Raw genomic sequence first — 15,529 nt, 5'->3', positions numbered from 1 at the left:
TCATGTGGAAAGGTCTTTACGTATCCTCTGCCAGAACCTCTGCACAGGCATACGGGACCACATAGCATGCATGTAGTTCTCAGTGGAAATGCCTGAGCATATGCTTGACTCTGCGTGCCTCACATCCTTTCTTCTGTGTAGTGTGCTCCATGGACAGTTTTGTATTGTATGAGTTGTAAGTTCAGGCTTTTAGTCATTTTGAAGATGTTTAAGCCTCTTTGTGTCCAAAGGTTTGATCTGGATTGATTGATTGATTGATTGATTGATTGATTGATTGGTAATTTATTTCAACATGTGAACAATATACAAGTACATTTAGAAAAGAAATAAGAGAGAAAAAAAATACTATACAAATTACATACAAAAAACCATTCTGATTAATTTACATGTTGAAAGGGAGTGGGAAGAAGTATACACTTATTTAATCCCACCCCTTTGCCATAAATTATCAGTGAATATTTAGTCAGCTTCCTTACTGATATAATTTGTAATAAAAATAGTGAACAGATTTCTGATATACTATATACTATAATATCACATCATGAATTTTTTGTTTGTTTGTTTGTTTTTAAATAGAGACATTCACTTAATTTAAATATTTTCCTTTTCTTTATAGATCGAGAAGATCATATTTTTATAACTCTTTTTGAACAGTTTTATGTTTGGACATTGCTTTAATTCCATATTCAGTTTGTTCCATAGTTTCACTCCTTGAACAGAAACACAAAAGCCTTTTCTTGTAGTACGTACCTTCATTGTTTTGAAGTTACAAAAACCCCTTAAATTATAACTTCCTTCTTTCAAAAAAACATACTCTGAATATTACCTGGCAGTTCTTTATTTTTTGCTTTGAATAGAATTTGTGCTGTTTGGAATTTCACTATATCGTCAATTTTCAATATTTCAGACTGCAAAAATAGTGAGTTTGTATGTTCCCTATAACCTGCATTGTGGATGATTCGAATTGCTTTTTTTTTGAAGAGTAAAAAGTGAATGTAATGTGGTTTTATAGTTATTGCCCCAGACCTCTGCACAATAGCTTAAGTATGGTGAAACCAGTGAACAGTAGAGAATATGAAGTGATGTTCTGTCGAATACCTGTTTTGCCTTGTTTAGTACTGCAATGCTTCGTGATACTTTGGAATGAATATATCTTACGTGAGCTCTCCAGTTAAGTTTTTCATCTATTATTACCCCCAGAAATTTATTTTCACTGACTCTTTCAATATCAACACCATTTATTTGAATCTTTGCATTTGTATTTAAACTACTATTTCCAAATAACATCAGTTTAGATTTATTCAAATTTAATGATAATTTGTTTTTATCAAGCCAGAACTTCACTTTACTTATTTCATATCCTCCAATAAATTCTGCAGATCATCACCAGAGCAAAAAATGTTTGTATCGTCAGCAAAGAGAACCACTTTTAATACTTTGGACACTTTACAGATGTCGTTAATGTACAAGTTGAAGAATTTTGGACCCAAAACTGACCCTTGGGGTACACCACAAGCAATGTCCATACATAAGGAGCAACCACCATTTATTTTCACAAACTGCTTTCTGTCACTTAAATAACTCCGGACCCAATCTAAAACTACCCCTCTGACACCATAACGTTCCAGTTTTCTTATTAATATATCATGATCTATAGTGTCAAATGCCTTTGTCAAGTCTATGAATAACCCAGCCACATATTGCTTTTTGTCTATGGGATTTGTGATGTATTCTATTGAATCTAATAGTGCCGATGATGTTGATCTGCTTGATCTGAATCCGTACTGACTCTCAGTGAGTAGTTTATGTTTATCTATAAATTTTTCCAGTCTGTTTTTAAACAGCTTTTCAAGAACTTTTGAGAATTGAGGTAGTAAAGAGACGGGCCTGTAGTTTGTGAAATGGTGTTTGTTTCCAGATTTGTATAGAGGTATAACTTTTGCTATTTTCATTCTGTCTGGAAATCGACCAGTTTGAAATGATAAATTACAGATGTATGTAAATGGTTTTATAATAGCCTCAATGACTCTTTTAACCACTATCATATCAATATCATTACAATCCAAAGATTTGTGATTTTTACATTTTTTGACAATTTCAAGAACTTCATTTTCATCAACGGCTGTGAGAAACATAGAATATGGATTTCTGTCAATCAGTGTATCGGGTTTTTCCTGTGCTTTCCCAGGATGAGTGATTGTTCTTGCTAAATTTGGTCCAGCAGTTACAAAGAATTCATTGAGACTATTTGCCACAACATCCATATTGTATTCTTCATGGTCATTACAAATGAAATACTTGGGATAGTTCTTTTGTCCAGTCCCACATTTTATAACACTGTTCAGGATTTCCCATAATCTTTTATTATTATTTCTATTTATATCTAATTGCTTCTGTTGGATTGTAGTGTTATTTTATGCCATGTTATACCCCGAATTAAAGATTGTGAATTATTATGTAGTTTAGTTTGCATTTTCCTCCTGAATTAGAAGAAGCTGATAACTATTGCATTAGCTAAACTGATTTGCATTACATTAAACTGCTGACTTGTTGTGAATGAATGACATTGTTTTATGATGCATTATACTGCTGAGTTATAAGAAATACTGTTCGCAGAGAGTTATTGTCTTATTTGTCTGATTAGAAGAGAACAGAATATGCTGGAGTTTTCTGCCCCATCTCAGCAGGAGCAGATAAACAGGGAGCCAAGGTCGTAGCTTAGGCGCTGTGTGAGAGAAAGCATGCGAATGTTTAGGCTTTTTATGATAAGGTGGAGGCACCAGACGCTATAAAAGTTTGAGCAATGCTCCACCATTTTGAGATCTGAGGCTGTCTGCATACAGTGTCCATCTCCCACGCGTGTGATCATTAAAATCATCGTTTGACTCAACCCGGCCGGACCAGTGTTGTTATTGTGGTTTTTTCTCTTGTTTCCATCCCCAATTTTGAACTCGTAACAGTTCTTATAGTATTCCATTTTACTAAATCTAAGTATATTAGTTAACCTATTTTTATATCTTTTGTATCTGATTTCAGCATCTTTAGTTCTCGTTCTTAAGAACTCTCTGTATAGAGCATTTTTCTTTACACATGCATTTTGCAGACCTTTTGTTATCCATGGACAGTCCATATATTTCTGTTTCCTACTATATTGCTTTATTGGACAGTTGGTATTGTACAGTAATGTAAATATTCTAAGGAATTTATTATAAGCACTATTAACGTCCTGTTCCTGATATACTTCACCCCAGTTTTCCTTCAATAAATCTTTTTTAAATGCATTCATTCTTTCTTCTGTTCTTACTCGTCTGTACTCTTTTTTACTGTCCATTTTATTGATCTTGTAATTCCTATCATAGATTGTAAAAATTGGCAGATGGTCACTTATGTCGTTAATCAGGAGTCCACTTACAGTCTTATTTTCAATGTCATTTGCAAAAATGTTGTCTATGAGAGTTGCACAATGTGATGTAATCCTGGTAGGTCTAGTAATTTTAGGGAATAGGTTCATACAGTGCATTGTGTTTATAAATTCCTCAGTGGTTTTATGTTTATTTGGGTTTAGCAAATCAATATTGAAGTCTCCACAAATGAAAACTTTTTTGCGAGCTATTTCAATAAATGTTTCTTCTATCCAGTCTTTAAATGTCTCAATACTACTACCTGGAGCTCTGTATATACAGCTAATGATTACATTTTTACTTTTTTCCTTACAAATTTCAACTGTAATACATTCTAGTACATTATCAATCACCATCGTCATCTTTTCCACCACATTAAATTTCAAGGATTTGTCCACATACAAGGCCACTCCTCCTCCTCCTCTGTTTCGCCTAGTTATAAATGTGAATTCATAACCCTCCAGTTCAAAGTCTGTTCCTTTTTCCATATTGATCCAAGTTTCTGATAAGGCAATGACACTAAATGGATGTGAAAACTGGTTAAGATATTCTTTGATATGACTAAAATTAGCATAGAGACTTCTACAGTTAAAGTGGATAATTGATAATTTATTCTCAGTTTTAATCCTCTGATTGTAGTCTTTATTTGTATAGTAGCAGCAATTGTTATTGTTAGATGAGAAAAAGTTGTTGTCTGGATCTATTTCATATTCCAAGTCGTGTGTATTGTGATCCATATAGTTAAATGTTTTCAGTTCCAATTGATCATATTCTGCAACTGTCTGACTGATGCAGCTGATTCTTCCAGATGTATCTGAGTTCTTCCTTCCAGTGTGTGTCATAAGTGAGTGTGTGGTTGTCTGTTACCTTGTTTGCCGTCCAGATCGTGTTGCTCACTGATATTTTTCGAGATCCGCCATATTTTTAATGGTCAGAACTTTGGCTTCCTCTGGTGATCCGTTTAGTTTAATGAATATTTTGCAGTTCGTCGTCCAAGTGCTTTGGATTTTTCCCAGCTTCTTAAGGTGTCGCGCTTTTTTGGCTATTTCAGCGTTGTGTTTGGTTAGATGTTCATTGATAAAGACATTAGATCCTTTTAATTTTCTTCCTTGTTTCAGCAGCGTAATCTTGTGCTTTCGATTTACAAACCTTAATATAATAGCCGGTATGTTGCCGTTCCTCCTGGGAAGAGGGTGGCATGCTTCGACAGAGTTACAGTCCAGGGCAATCCCTTTGGACCGCAGGAAAGCAGCCACCTGTTGTTCCGTGGAGCTAATGTCAAGCTCTCCAGGTTCCTCGTTGCTGTCAGCGGTCACCGCCTGAGCGTATGACCGGGGTTTAATATGGAGCCCAGTGATGATGACGTCGTTTATCCTGGAGTATTGTTCCAGGTCAGCGACCTTACTTTCCAGGTATGCAATCTTTTTATCTTTTTCGGCATTTTGGATGCGGAGGAGCTTTACCTCCTCCACAATTTCAATGATATTTTTCTGCTGCAACCTGATAGTAGAAATTTCCTCCATTATGAAGTCAAGGGACTTTTTAATGTCCTCGACTTCCTCAGCTGTCGGTGTCCTCTTCGGCCCCATTTTATCTGGTTACCCTGGTAGCAGGTTCAGTCAGCTGATTCCTCAGTCAGCTGTTAGCCTGGTAACGTGTTGGCTAGCCTGCAATTACCTCGTTAAAATGGATGGAAAAGATCTCGCTACCACTTTGTGGTTGGGAGGAAGATTGAATCATCATTTTTATTAATAACGTATACATTTGTTGTAACTATTACCCAAGTAGGTATTTCTAAGTTGAATTGACTGGGGTTAAATCCAGCTGATCACAGGCTGTGCACAGAAAACCTGCTGGATAGAAATGACTGTGAGTTGTGACTCTTTCCCCACACTGAGACACCATAATAAGACACTTTGTAAGCCATATAGGACAACTTTCTGTGGTAAAAACGAACTTTTACGCTTCATATTTCAATTATACGAACTTTAGATTATAATCGTATCACAGTTAGTCGACTAAAACTCAAACTTAAAGAATTTAGATGCCTGAAGTAGTCAGATGTAAAAGTATTTGGACAAACACACTTTTGTAATTTTAAATCAAAAGGGTTGCAATAACACACACACACATACACAGACACGCACAGCTTGGTCTTCATGCAGATCTCACACCTCGTGCTCCTCTGTCCCATATCTGTGGCATTTACGTATTATTTGGCTGCAGCACTTGCTTCAGTACTTGCTAGAGCAGGTCACCTACTAACTTGAAGGCTGGTGGTTTGATCCCAGTCTGCATGCCTGGATTGCTGGTGTGAATGGGTGAATGTGCAAGTTGTGTAAAGCACTTTGAGAAAAGCACCATATAAGAACCAGTCCATTTACTTGGAGAGTTCAGGTTTCAAAAACCAGTTTCAGGCTTTATTGTTAGTTTTAATGAAGGTTTTTGTTTTTATTTTTTGTAATTCATATTTACAGAGCTTGTGTGCGATACTGTGATCTTAGTTGGTGTGAGGGAGAATTGTGTTTTAGCCATATTACAGTCCTAATGATTTCACACAGCAGAACAGTCATTCTCTCTGTTTTTGTAAATATTATATTTAGTATTTTTCCTTTATTGGATAGAGACAGCAAAGAGGAGAGAGAAAGAGGGAGACGTGCAGTAAAGGTCATCTTTAGTAGTTACGTATGTATGGAAACAATAGCAGTGTGTTTAAAATAATAATCATAAAATAAATAAGGAAACTTCATGGGAAGAAGATACATTATTGGCTGAAAATCCTTTTTACACAGTTTATTTTAAATGGCAACTATTTTGAGTAAAGACTATAACAAATATAGAATAAATATTAAACAAGGACAAAAGCGATGATAATCATACCTTAGTTTTATATTTGGTTACAACCTGATTTTTTTATTCAATCAGGAATAACATAATAATCTCAAAGCAGCTATAAATCTGTGCCTGAGCTGAAGTAGGCACTTTGCCCTTCTCCAGCTGAGGACCATGGCCTCAGACTCTTGTCTTCACACTAGGGTGGGGTCTGCTGCAGTGTGGGTTGGAGGCCCCCACCCGATGAAGCCAACAGAACCACATCATCTGCAGATAAGAGGAGATTCTGTGCAGTTAACTTTCTTTTTCTGAATGAAGTTGATATGCTACAGCAGCGGTCCTCAACCCCCGGGCCTCGGACCGGTACCGGTCCGTGAGTCGTTTGGTACCGGGCCGCGAGAGTTGAGGCTCAGGTGTGAAATGTTTGGTTTTCAGGGTTTTATCGGTTTTCAGCGTTATTTTGTTATCGTTTTGATCGTTAACTCGGTTTTCCTGGGTCTTTTCACGTGTGTTATGAATAAATCTTTTTTTTTTTTGGTACCAGTACCGGTTTTATTTTGTTGTATTTATCCGCGACACCTTAAAGGCCGGTCCGTGAAAATATTGTCGGGCATAAACCGGTCCGTGGCGCAAAAAAGGTTGGAGACCGCTGTGCTACAGTGTATTTTATTCCAACTGCTATTGAAGTGAACAGTGTGGCTCTGTGGAGGACTCTGGTTCCTGTGTGGATGCGAAGCTCAAATTGGGCCACCGCTTAACAGCCAGCCATCAGCCCTTCCCAGTCCCTCCAGTTATTACATCACCTGCCATTGTTTGCAAAATCTGTGTGTGTGTGTGAACAAGAGTTTATTTGTTCTGAGGTCATTAGGCCAAACTGTGGACGCAGCTTTAGAAATACTGAGAGGACGTATAACATCAAATGTACACATTCAAAGAGAGAAACAGTTACTGTCCAGTAAACCTAAAGGACACTTCATCATCATCATCATCATTTCAGGACAGCCACATAAATCACACTTTAGGCAAGGCAAGTTTATTTGTATAGCACAATTCAACAACAAGGTGATTCAAAGTGCTTTACAGAGACATTAGAAACAAAAACAAATAAAAAGCATGATTTAAAATTGATTAAAACAAGCAAACAAAAACTAATTAACAAACAAACAAAACAGTATATAAAATCAAAACAGATAAAATCAGAACAGTAGATAAAATCAGTAGTTAAATGTAAGTTTTGAAATTTAAGCTTAAAAGTGTGGATTTGGTGCTTTATTCAAATGCAGCTGAGAACAGGTGAGTCTTCAACCTGGATTTAAATAAACTGAGTGTTTCAGCTGATCTGAGGCTTTCTGGGAGTTTGTTCCAGATATAAGGAGCATAAAAGCTGAATGCAGCTTCTCCGTGTCTGGTTCTGACTCTGGGAACTGATAAAAGACCGGATCCAGATGACCTGAGGGATCTGGAAGGTTCATACTGGGTCAGGAGGTCACTGATGTATTTTGGTCCTAAACCATTCAGAGCTTTATAGACCAGCATCAGAACTTTAAAGTCTATCCTCTGACGGACAGGCAGCCAGTGTAAAGACCTCAGAGCTGGACTGATGTGGTCCACTTTTTTGGTCTTAGTGAGGACTCGAGCAGCAGAGTTCTGAATGAGCTGTAGTTGTCTGACTGATTTTTTAGGTAGACTTGTAAAGATGCTGTTACAGTAATCAAGCCTACTAAAGATGAATGCATGGACTAGTTTTTCCAGGTCCTGTTGAGACATCAGATCTTTTATCCTTGATATATTCTTGAGGTGATAGTAAGCTGACTTTGTTATTGTCTTAATGTGTTTTTCTAAGTTTAGGTCTGCATCCATCACTACACCCAAATTTCTCGCCTGGTTTGTGGTTTTTAGATGTATAGATTGAAGTTCTCTGGTGACCTGTAATCGTTTTTCTTTGGCGCCAAAGACTATTACCTCAGTTTTGTTTTTGTTTAGTTGGAGAAAATTGTGGCACAACCAGTCATTGATTTCCTCAATGCATTTACCAAGAGCCTGTACAGGGCCTCGGTCTCCTGGTGACATTGTGATATATATTTGTGTGTCATCTGCATAGCTGTGATAGTTTATTTTGTTGTTGTTTATAATCTGTGCCAGTGGGAGCATGTAAATGTTAAACAGAAGGGGTCCCAAGATGGAACCTTGGGGAACTCCACATGTGATACTTGTCTGCTCAGATGTGAAGTTACCTATTGATACAAAGTATTTCCTGTTTTCTAAGTATGTTTTGAACCAGTTTAGTACAGTTCCTGAAAGACCTGTCCAGTTCTCCAGTCGTTTGAGTAATATGTTGTGGTCAACTGTATCAAATGCTGCACTGAGATCCAGTAAAACTAGGACTGACATTTTTCCACTGTCTGTATTCAGACATATGTCACTAAACACTTTTGTCAGAGCGGTTTCAGTGCTGTGGTTCTGTCTAAAACCTGACTGGAAGGCATCATAGCAGTTATTCTGTTTTAAGAAGTAACTGAGCTGTTGAGAAACTGCTTTTTCAATGATCTTACTTAAAAACGGGAGATTTGAGATCGGCCTGTAGTTGTTCATTTGTGTCTTGTCAAGATTGTCCTTTTTCAGTATAGGTTTGATTACAGCAGTTTTTAGTGATTCTGGAAACACACCTGACATTAAAGAAAAGTTGACGATCTGTAACAGGTCTGACTCTAAAGTCTTTGAGACCTTTTTGAAAAAACTTGTTGGCAGGACATCTAAACAGCAGGAGGAGGAGTTCAGTTGACCTAAGATGTCCTCCAGGTCTTTGCTGTTAATAGGTTGAAACTGTTTCATGGTGTTTAAACAGTTTTTTGGTGGACACAGTACATATCCTGGATCTGCTGTTGATGTACCAATTGCTTGTCTAATCTTTTGGATTTTGTCTGTGAAGAATTTGGCAAAGTCATTGCAGGCCATGGTTGAATGAAGTTCAGCTGCCACTGACACAGGAGGGTTTGTTAGCCTGTCAACTGTAGAAAATAAGACCCGAGCATTATGGCTGTTTTTAGTGATGATGTCAGAGAAGTAGGACCTCCTTGCACTCCTCAGTTGTAAATTATAATTGTGAAGTTTCTCTTTATAAATGTCATAATGAACCTGGAGGTTTGTTTTTCTCCATCTGCGCTCAGCTTTCCTACACTCTTTTTTCTTTTTTCACCAGTGTGGAGTTTCTCCATGGAGACTTTTTCCTTCCAGAGATAACCTTCACCTTAATGGGAGCAATAGTGTCCATTACATTTAACATGTTAGCATTGAAGCTATTGACGAGCTCATTGACTGACCCTCTGGACAGGTCAGGTGTTAATGGGAAGACCTGGTTAAAGATCTCACTACTGTCTTCAGTTATACACCGTTTTGTGATCACTGCTGTTGATATATTTGTGTGGGCTGAGATTTTACTTTCAAAGAAAACACAGTAATGATCAGACAGGCCCACATCAGACACAGTAACCTCTGAAATGCTCAGGCCCTTGGAGATCACTTTACCATGAAGGTTGCAATTTTTAGGCTACAGCGCAGGTTTGAACTTTACTCAGCAGGCTCTCCACATCACACACTCACAGCACAGCTCCTCTTTAGACACAAGTGTAAAAGACCCGCACACACAAAGCTACAGATCATTTGTTTCACGTCTGTCAGCACACTCACTTTCTTTCACATCTCATCATGCCTGCCAACAGTGGTCATTAAGGAGGGCGCAACAAAAGGAAGCTACTGGCTGGTGCAGGGGTGTACGCGGATTGAAAGACCAAACAAGGCCATGGATACAACAGAATGTACTTCTCATCGTGTTTTAAACACATGCAGTGTGTAGCGTCACACACAGGCTGTGATGAATGCAGTGTCAGTACCCCCCGGTTACTATAGTTCAGCTGTGAGGCAAGTACTTATTCTAGTATTTAGCTGAGTGATACACATGAAAGCTTTCAGCCATGTGTGTAGACAAGATGGGTTTGTTTTTACACAGCACTGGAAATAATTTTCTCACTTTTAGTGTCATTTTTGCACTTTGAAGTCTGTAAAAGAAATGAAATGATTTGAATAATATGCTGTGGCCTTCATGTACGTCAGATCTCATCTGAACTGAGCACCTGCACAAACACGCTGCACTAACTCATGTAATCCCAACTCTTTCAGGCAAAAGTATTTTTGGACAAGATACTGAAACATAAATTACTGTCCTCCTAGCAGACTCATACGTCAGATGGGAAAGGGTGATCGGTCACTCTGTTATTCTCGAGAGCACAGTGGCCACGCGCTTTATTCCACTGAACCTGATGCGTTGATGGGCTTAGCGATGTAAGGGTTGGATGCAACTGGAAACCAGTTCCAAGCAAAAGTTCCGAAGCACACTTAAATACTCACATCAGTGCATAGTGGCGTCTGCTTCATCTCAACCAACCAGTTTAATGTATTTGCATAGCATGAAGGTTAGTGCAACAAAGTCACTCTGAGATTGGAAAGGACGTGTCAGAAGACATCATCGTCTCATGTGGATCCAGTTGAATCTATTGTACTAACATAGACCGCTGTCAACCACTTTCATGTAATCCAACAAATAGTAGAGCTTCCCTTTGTTCACATTCAGGACTCTTTGTCAAAGTAGGTCAGTTTTGTTTTTTTGAGTTTGTTCTCTTTGCTTTTGCGTTTGGTTGTTTTAACAGTCCACGTGCTTCTTTAACTTGCTTGGTACCATCGTAGCATTAAGCAAACTGTACTGACAAAGACCTCACTGGGGCTAGGTGCTGTTGGCATCCCAGTTCAAGCTATCAGGCAGGTAACTCTCACAAGTGCTGTCAGTTTATCTTCTTAGGTTGGTGGTTTGTGTAATCATCTGTTCTCCCTGTTATTAAGCTGCTCAGTGTCATTCGAGGGCTTTAATATATCACACTCTCATAAATCCTGACATCCAGTAACTATGCTGACTAACTTGGCTCAACTGGCATTACCCCAGTACAGTTGGAAAAATAATGCCATCAAATCCCTGGATTTGCCTCCAGCCACAGCAGTGTGATTTGACATCATGTGAGAGCCGTAGCTCTGGGTGAACCAAACACTGATGGCGATGCTCTAACTGACTCTAACTTGATGCTTCTGTCTGCAGATCCCTCCTGTTGCCACCATGCTGCCGAATTCTCACCTTGCAGAGAAGCTTGTGGCCAGGTATGAACATACACATTCACAAACACATAGATGCTTGTTTCATGGCTGTGTCCATTTATGTATTTGCCCTCAGAGAGCCTCCAATGAGAGGTTTTCAACCAAGTAAATGTGCTACCTGCAGTCCTCCAAAACCCCAACAGCATGTAGCTCAGCTGGGCGTAGGTCAAATGCTGATTGGCTTACGAATGACCCAGACCAGGTAAAGGATTATCATGCCCCTCCCAGACAGCACCAGTTGGACCACACACTTTGGACACTGCCTCCATTTGGCAAGAGATGCTCTCTGCAGTTAGACGGGCTTTCATTTGCTCCCTAAGGTCATCTAACGCACTACCAGTGGAACACCATGTTGATCCCACAACAAGCCTTACTCACATCAAATCAGATTGTCTTTGAAGCTATCAACTTCAGTCTCAACTTTTTTTAACTGACAGAAGGTGACGCTCGCTCTCCATCCTCATGTCAGTGAAAGAGGACTAAAGGAAATGTGAGAGAGGCTTTTGCATCAGAGCAAAAAGCAGCTGAGTGTTACAGTTTTATTGCTGCACTTTAAGGAGGTGCTTGGGAAATTGTGGGTGAGGGGTGAGAAGGGGTGATGGTTTCAAGAGAGATGCCGAGTAGACCTTACTGTGATCTTATTGACCAGCAAGTGAAAGTTGAAAACCAGTAAAGAAAAAGCTCAGAAAATGCTGAAAATCAAGTGTTGTAAGATGCACAAAAAGGGGAAGTAGTCTTTGGAAGGGTTAGTATTAGTTTTTGTTTTTAAGTAAAACTTTTTTACATTCAAAGATTTCAGAAAATATAAATTTAACTATTGACTTTCAGTCACAGTATCTCCAAAAAACCAAGCACTGCTCTGACAGAGACGCTCTGCTGACATCACCTAGTGGTGAGCCTCGTCCCACCCAGACTGGTTTGAGGCAGAACAAACCATGTACCAGCTTTGATTCAATTTTATTTATACAGCACCAAAACACAACAACAGTCTCCTCAATGTGCTTTGTATTGTAAGGTCGACCCTACAATAATACATACAGAGCAAAACCCAACAATCATATGATCCCCTATGAGCAGCACTTTGGCGACAGTGGGAAGGAAAAACTCCCTTTTAACAGGAAGAAACCTCCAGCAGAACCAGGCTCAGGAGGGGCGGGGCCATCTGCTGTGATTGGTTGGGGTGAGAGAAGGAAGACAGGCTAAAGACATGCTGTGGAAGAGAGACAGAGGTTAATAACAGATATGATTCAATGCAGAGAGGTCTGTTAATACATAGTGAGTGAAGAAGAAACACCCAGTGCATCATGGGAATCCCCAGCAGCCTACACCTATTGCAGCATAACTAAGGGAGGATTCAGGGTCACCTGGTCCAGCTGATCCAGATTTACGGTGTAGATTGTGTTATATAAAGTCATGATTTTTGCTTTTTCCTGCAGCTCACCACTATAAAGAGTGAGTCACGTCTGAAGCATCTCCTGCAGAGGTTACCTGGTTACTGTCCAGAGTCTATGGTGAGTCCATTTCACATACAGCAGCTACACGTACACTAACCAACAAGATGGCTTCTATTGGAAGCCTTGTCTCATGATTGTATTGTGTTGTGTCATAAGGTTTGAATATATAACACTTAGAAAATGTTGTGAATAAAAATGTTTATTAGCCTCACAGAGTAACTCGTATATATTTTGGCTCTAATATGCACAATTTCTGCAGAAGACTCATATCAGCATCTCTGCAATATAACTGACACGTGGACATGAGTTTGTGTGGATGCATGTTGGAGTGTGAGGGCAGGGTTCGCTCAGGTACAGTTGGCCCTGAAGTTAATGAGAAGCCAGTACAACAGAATTTACAGGATGCAGGAGCGTACTTAGAAGATCTAGGGCCAGAGCTACTGCACATGAGCCCAGTCCCCAAATAGTACTGATCGGTGTGGTTAGTTTTTTGGATCATTTACAACAGGGCTGCCCAGTCCCAGTCCTCGAGAGCTACTATCCTGCAGCTTTTAGATGCATCCCTACTCCAACACAGCTGAATCAAATGGTTTGATTACCTCTTCAGCATGCCATCGTGTTTGGCAAAGGCCTGATAACAAGCCATTCATTTGATTCGGGTGTGTGGGAACAAGGATGCATCTAAAAGCTGCAGGACGGTAGCTCTCGAGGACCGGGATTGGGCACCCCTGATTTACAACATTTGCATTGTTTTCAGTTCATTTTTCTACCAACAGCTGTGCAATTTAGCTCAAACAAATAGATGATGTTCAGCTGCAACACAAGGAGCTGTTGTTAATTACAGTAAGAAAAACAAACAACTAGTACACATGTACGTTAAATTTAGGCCTACGCAGGTCATTATAATGCAAACAGGCTCCAGTAACAACAGGCTCTGATGTAGACTGTCCCCATGTGCCCATGTTCTCTAGCATTCTTGTATTTCGACAACTTGCGAAGGAATAAAACTTTGAGGACTAAAACAAACCATGAACTACTCACTGGCAAAGGTTTATTTTTATGCTCTGCAACCGACGCTGTTGCTACAAAAGTTTCTTCTGCTGGATCTGTTTGCTAAAAACAAAATGGATTTGCAGACTTTGTGAGGGGGTCCGTACTCCTGAGCTGTAAACAGCTGGGAGGGCTGGTGGGCGGGGCAGCGTGGACAGCCAGGTTAATGCGACTCAAGAACAAGATGATGAAGGACTTTGAAACTCATACCATAGATGCATCTGTGAAAAATAGTAGTATTTCAGTATCGTCACCATATGTGTGGTGATTTCACTGACATGTTGTGACACTGGGAGGCAGGTTCAGTTTGATGGTGTTTCACATGTAATTTGACTTTCCTCGTCTTGGTCTCCCTGAGAGGTTTCAGCTAACGCCCAACGCTGTCCTCATCATCTCATACACATGTTAACCTACCCTTATCCTTGTGTTGCTGTGTGAATCCTCTGGATCGTTACTCATTAAAATAACTCTGTTAGGTGATTGCTGGGCTCAAACAAACAGCTTGACCAGCTGGCATTCTCGCCGTCCCTCTGACCACTGAGTCTAGAGCTGCCCTCTGCCCTGTCAGTTAATAAACTGTGGAAATCTCTGAGTGCAGAATAGATTATGGAGATTATGATCTTTGATGTTGTTCTAGTAACCTTACTGTCCTTAGCTTTGCTTCTTTTTTCTTTTGCACAACTAAATTAGATTATTCACCGTCTCATGTATGCTTTCACACCATCCCAAAGGATACCAGGGGACAGGTGATGTGTGGTAGAGTTCCTGTCATTCTGCACTGATGCCTTTGATAATGCCAGAGCTGCAGGAGCTACTGCTGGTATCTGTGTACGTCAGACTGATTGGTGAAGAAACAGATCAGAGTACGATCAAAAAAAGTGTCCTTGGGGACGTTTGTCTGTATATTGCCCATGTGTCTGTCAGACCAGGCTCCTCTAGGTGCTTATCTGAGACATTTCTAAGGTGGGTTGTCTGTGTGCGTGTGTGTGCATCCAGGTGAGATCCACTCCAGTGTGAGTCATGTGACAAAACGATGACTGCGTATGTCCAGAAGAGAAACATGGATACTTTCAGTGGACCTGTTTTCATATTCAGTCTCCTTTCTAAGTCTTTGTGACTGTTGACTGTTGTATAATGAACTTCCCTGTGTGCTTTCCAAAGACCTGAAACTCTCTCTGGGTCTGTGGTTGATTAACAAGCTGTGATGGATAATTGCTGCTGTTCCTCTCTGTGAAACAGAGCTTCAGTGTAAAAACAGATCACAGTGGCTGCTGGGTGGGAGGAGGCAGCGTTCCCTTGTAGTGACAAAAATGTATTCGCTGTACAATTTAAAATAAAATGAAAAAATAAAAAAAGACTGCTGCTGTTCATGGAAACGTTATCAAAAAGGAGAAAAGTGGACACAGAGTGTCGAGTAGTTCAAGAAGAGCAGAGCAGCTCCTGTTTATCCACCTGTGTGTTTGGTGTGTTCACGTTTCAGTGCTCAAGGAATAAAATATTCATCAGCACTGTGAGACGATCCTGGTGAACAGTACAAGAACGGGTAAGCACAGCTGACTACAGAGAAGATAAATGAGGGGCTGGTAGGTTTGA

The 15,529-nt window shown here is 39.7% G+C and overlaps 1 protein-coding gene across 1 annotated transcript in view; it reads left to right on the top strand.

Moving 5' to 3' along the window:
* The window catches only part of reck (reversion-inducing-cysteine-rich protein with kazal motifs), an 87,676-nt gene that overhangs the window by 15,369 nt on the left and 56,778 nt on the right, over window positions 1–15,529 (top strand). The window contains exons 2-3 of the mRNA XM_085362571.1: window positions 11,377–11,435; window positions 12,869–12,943. Coding sequence (XP_085218697.1) covers window positions 11,377–11,435; window positions 12,869–12,943 — 134 coding nt within the window. The remainder of the gene's footprint in view (window positions 1–11,376; window positions 11,436–12,868; window positions 12,944–15,529) is intronic.

Source organism: Diplotaxodon limnothrissa, linkage group LG9 (genome assembly GCF_057381915.1).
Source record: "Diplotaxodon limnothrissa isolate DT_005_m linkage group LG9, D_limnothrissa_male_GT1.1, whole genome shotgun sequence".
Lineage (NCBI taxonomy): Eukaryota > Metazoa > Chordata > Actinopteri > Cichliformes > Cichlidae > Diplotaxodon > Diplotaxodon limnothrissa.
Note: the sequence above shows the minus strand (reverse complement) of the source record. Positions and strands in the feature narration are given on the sequence as shown.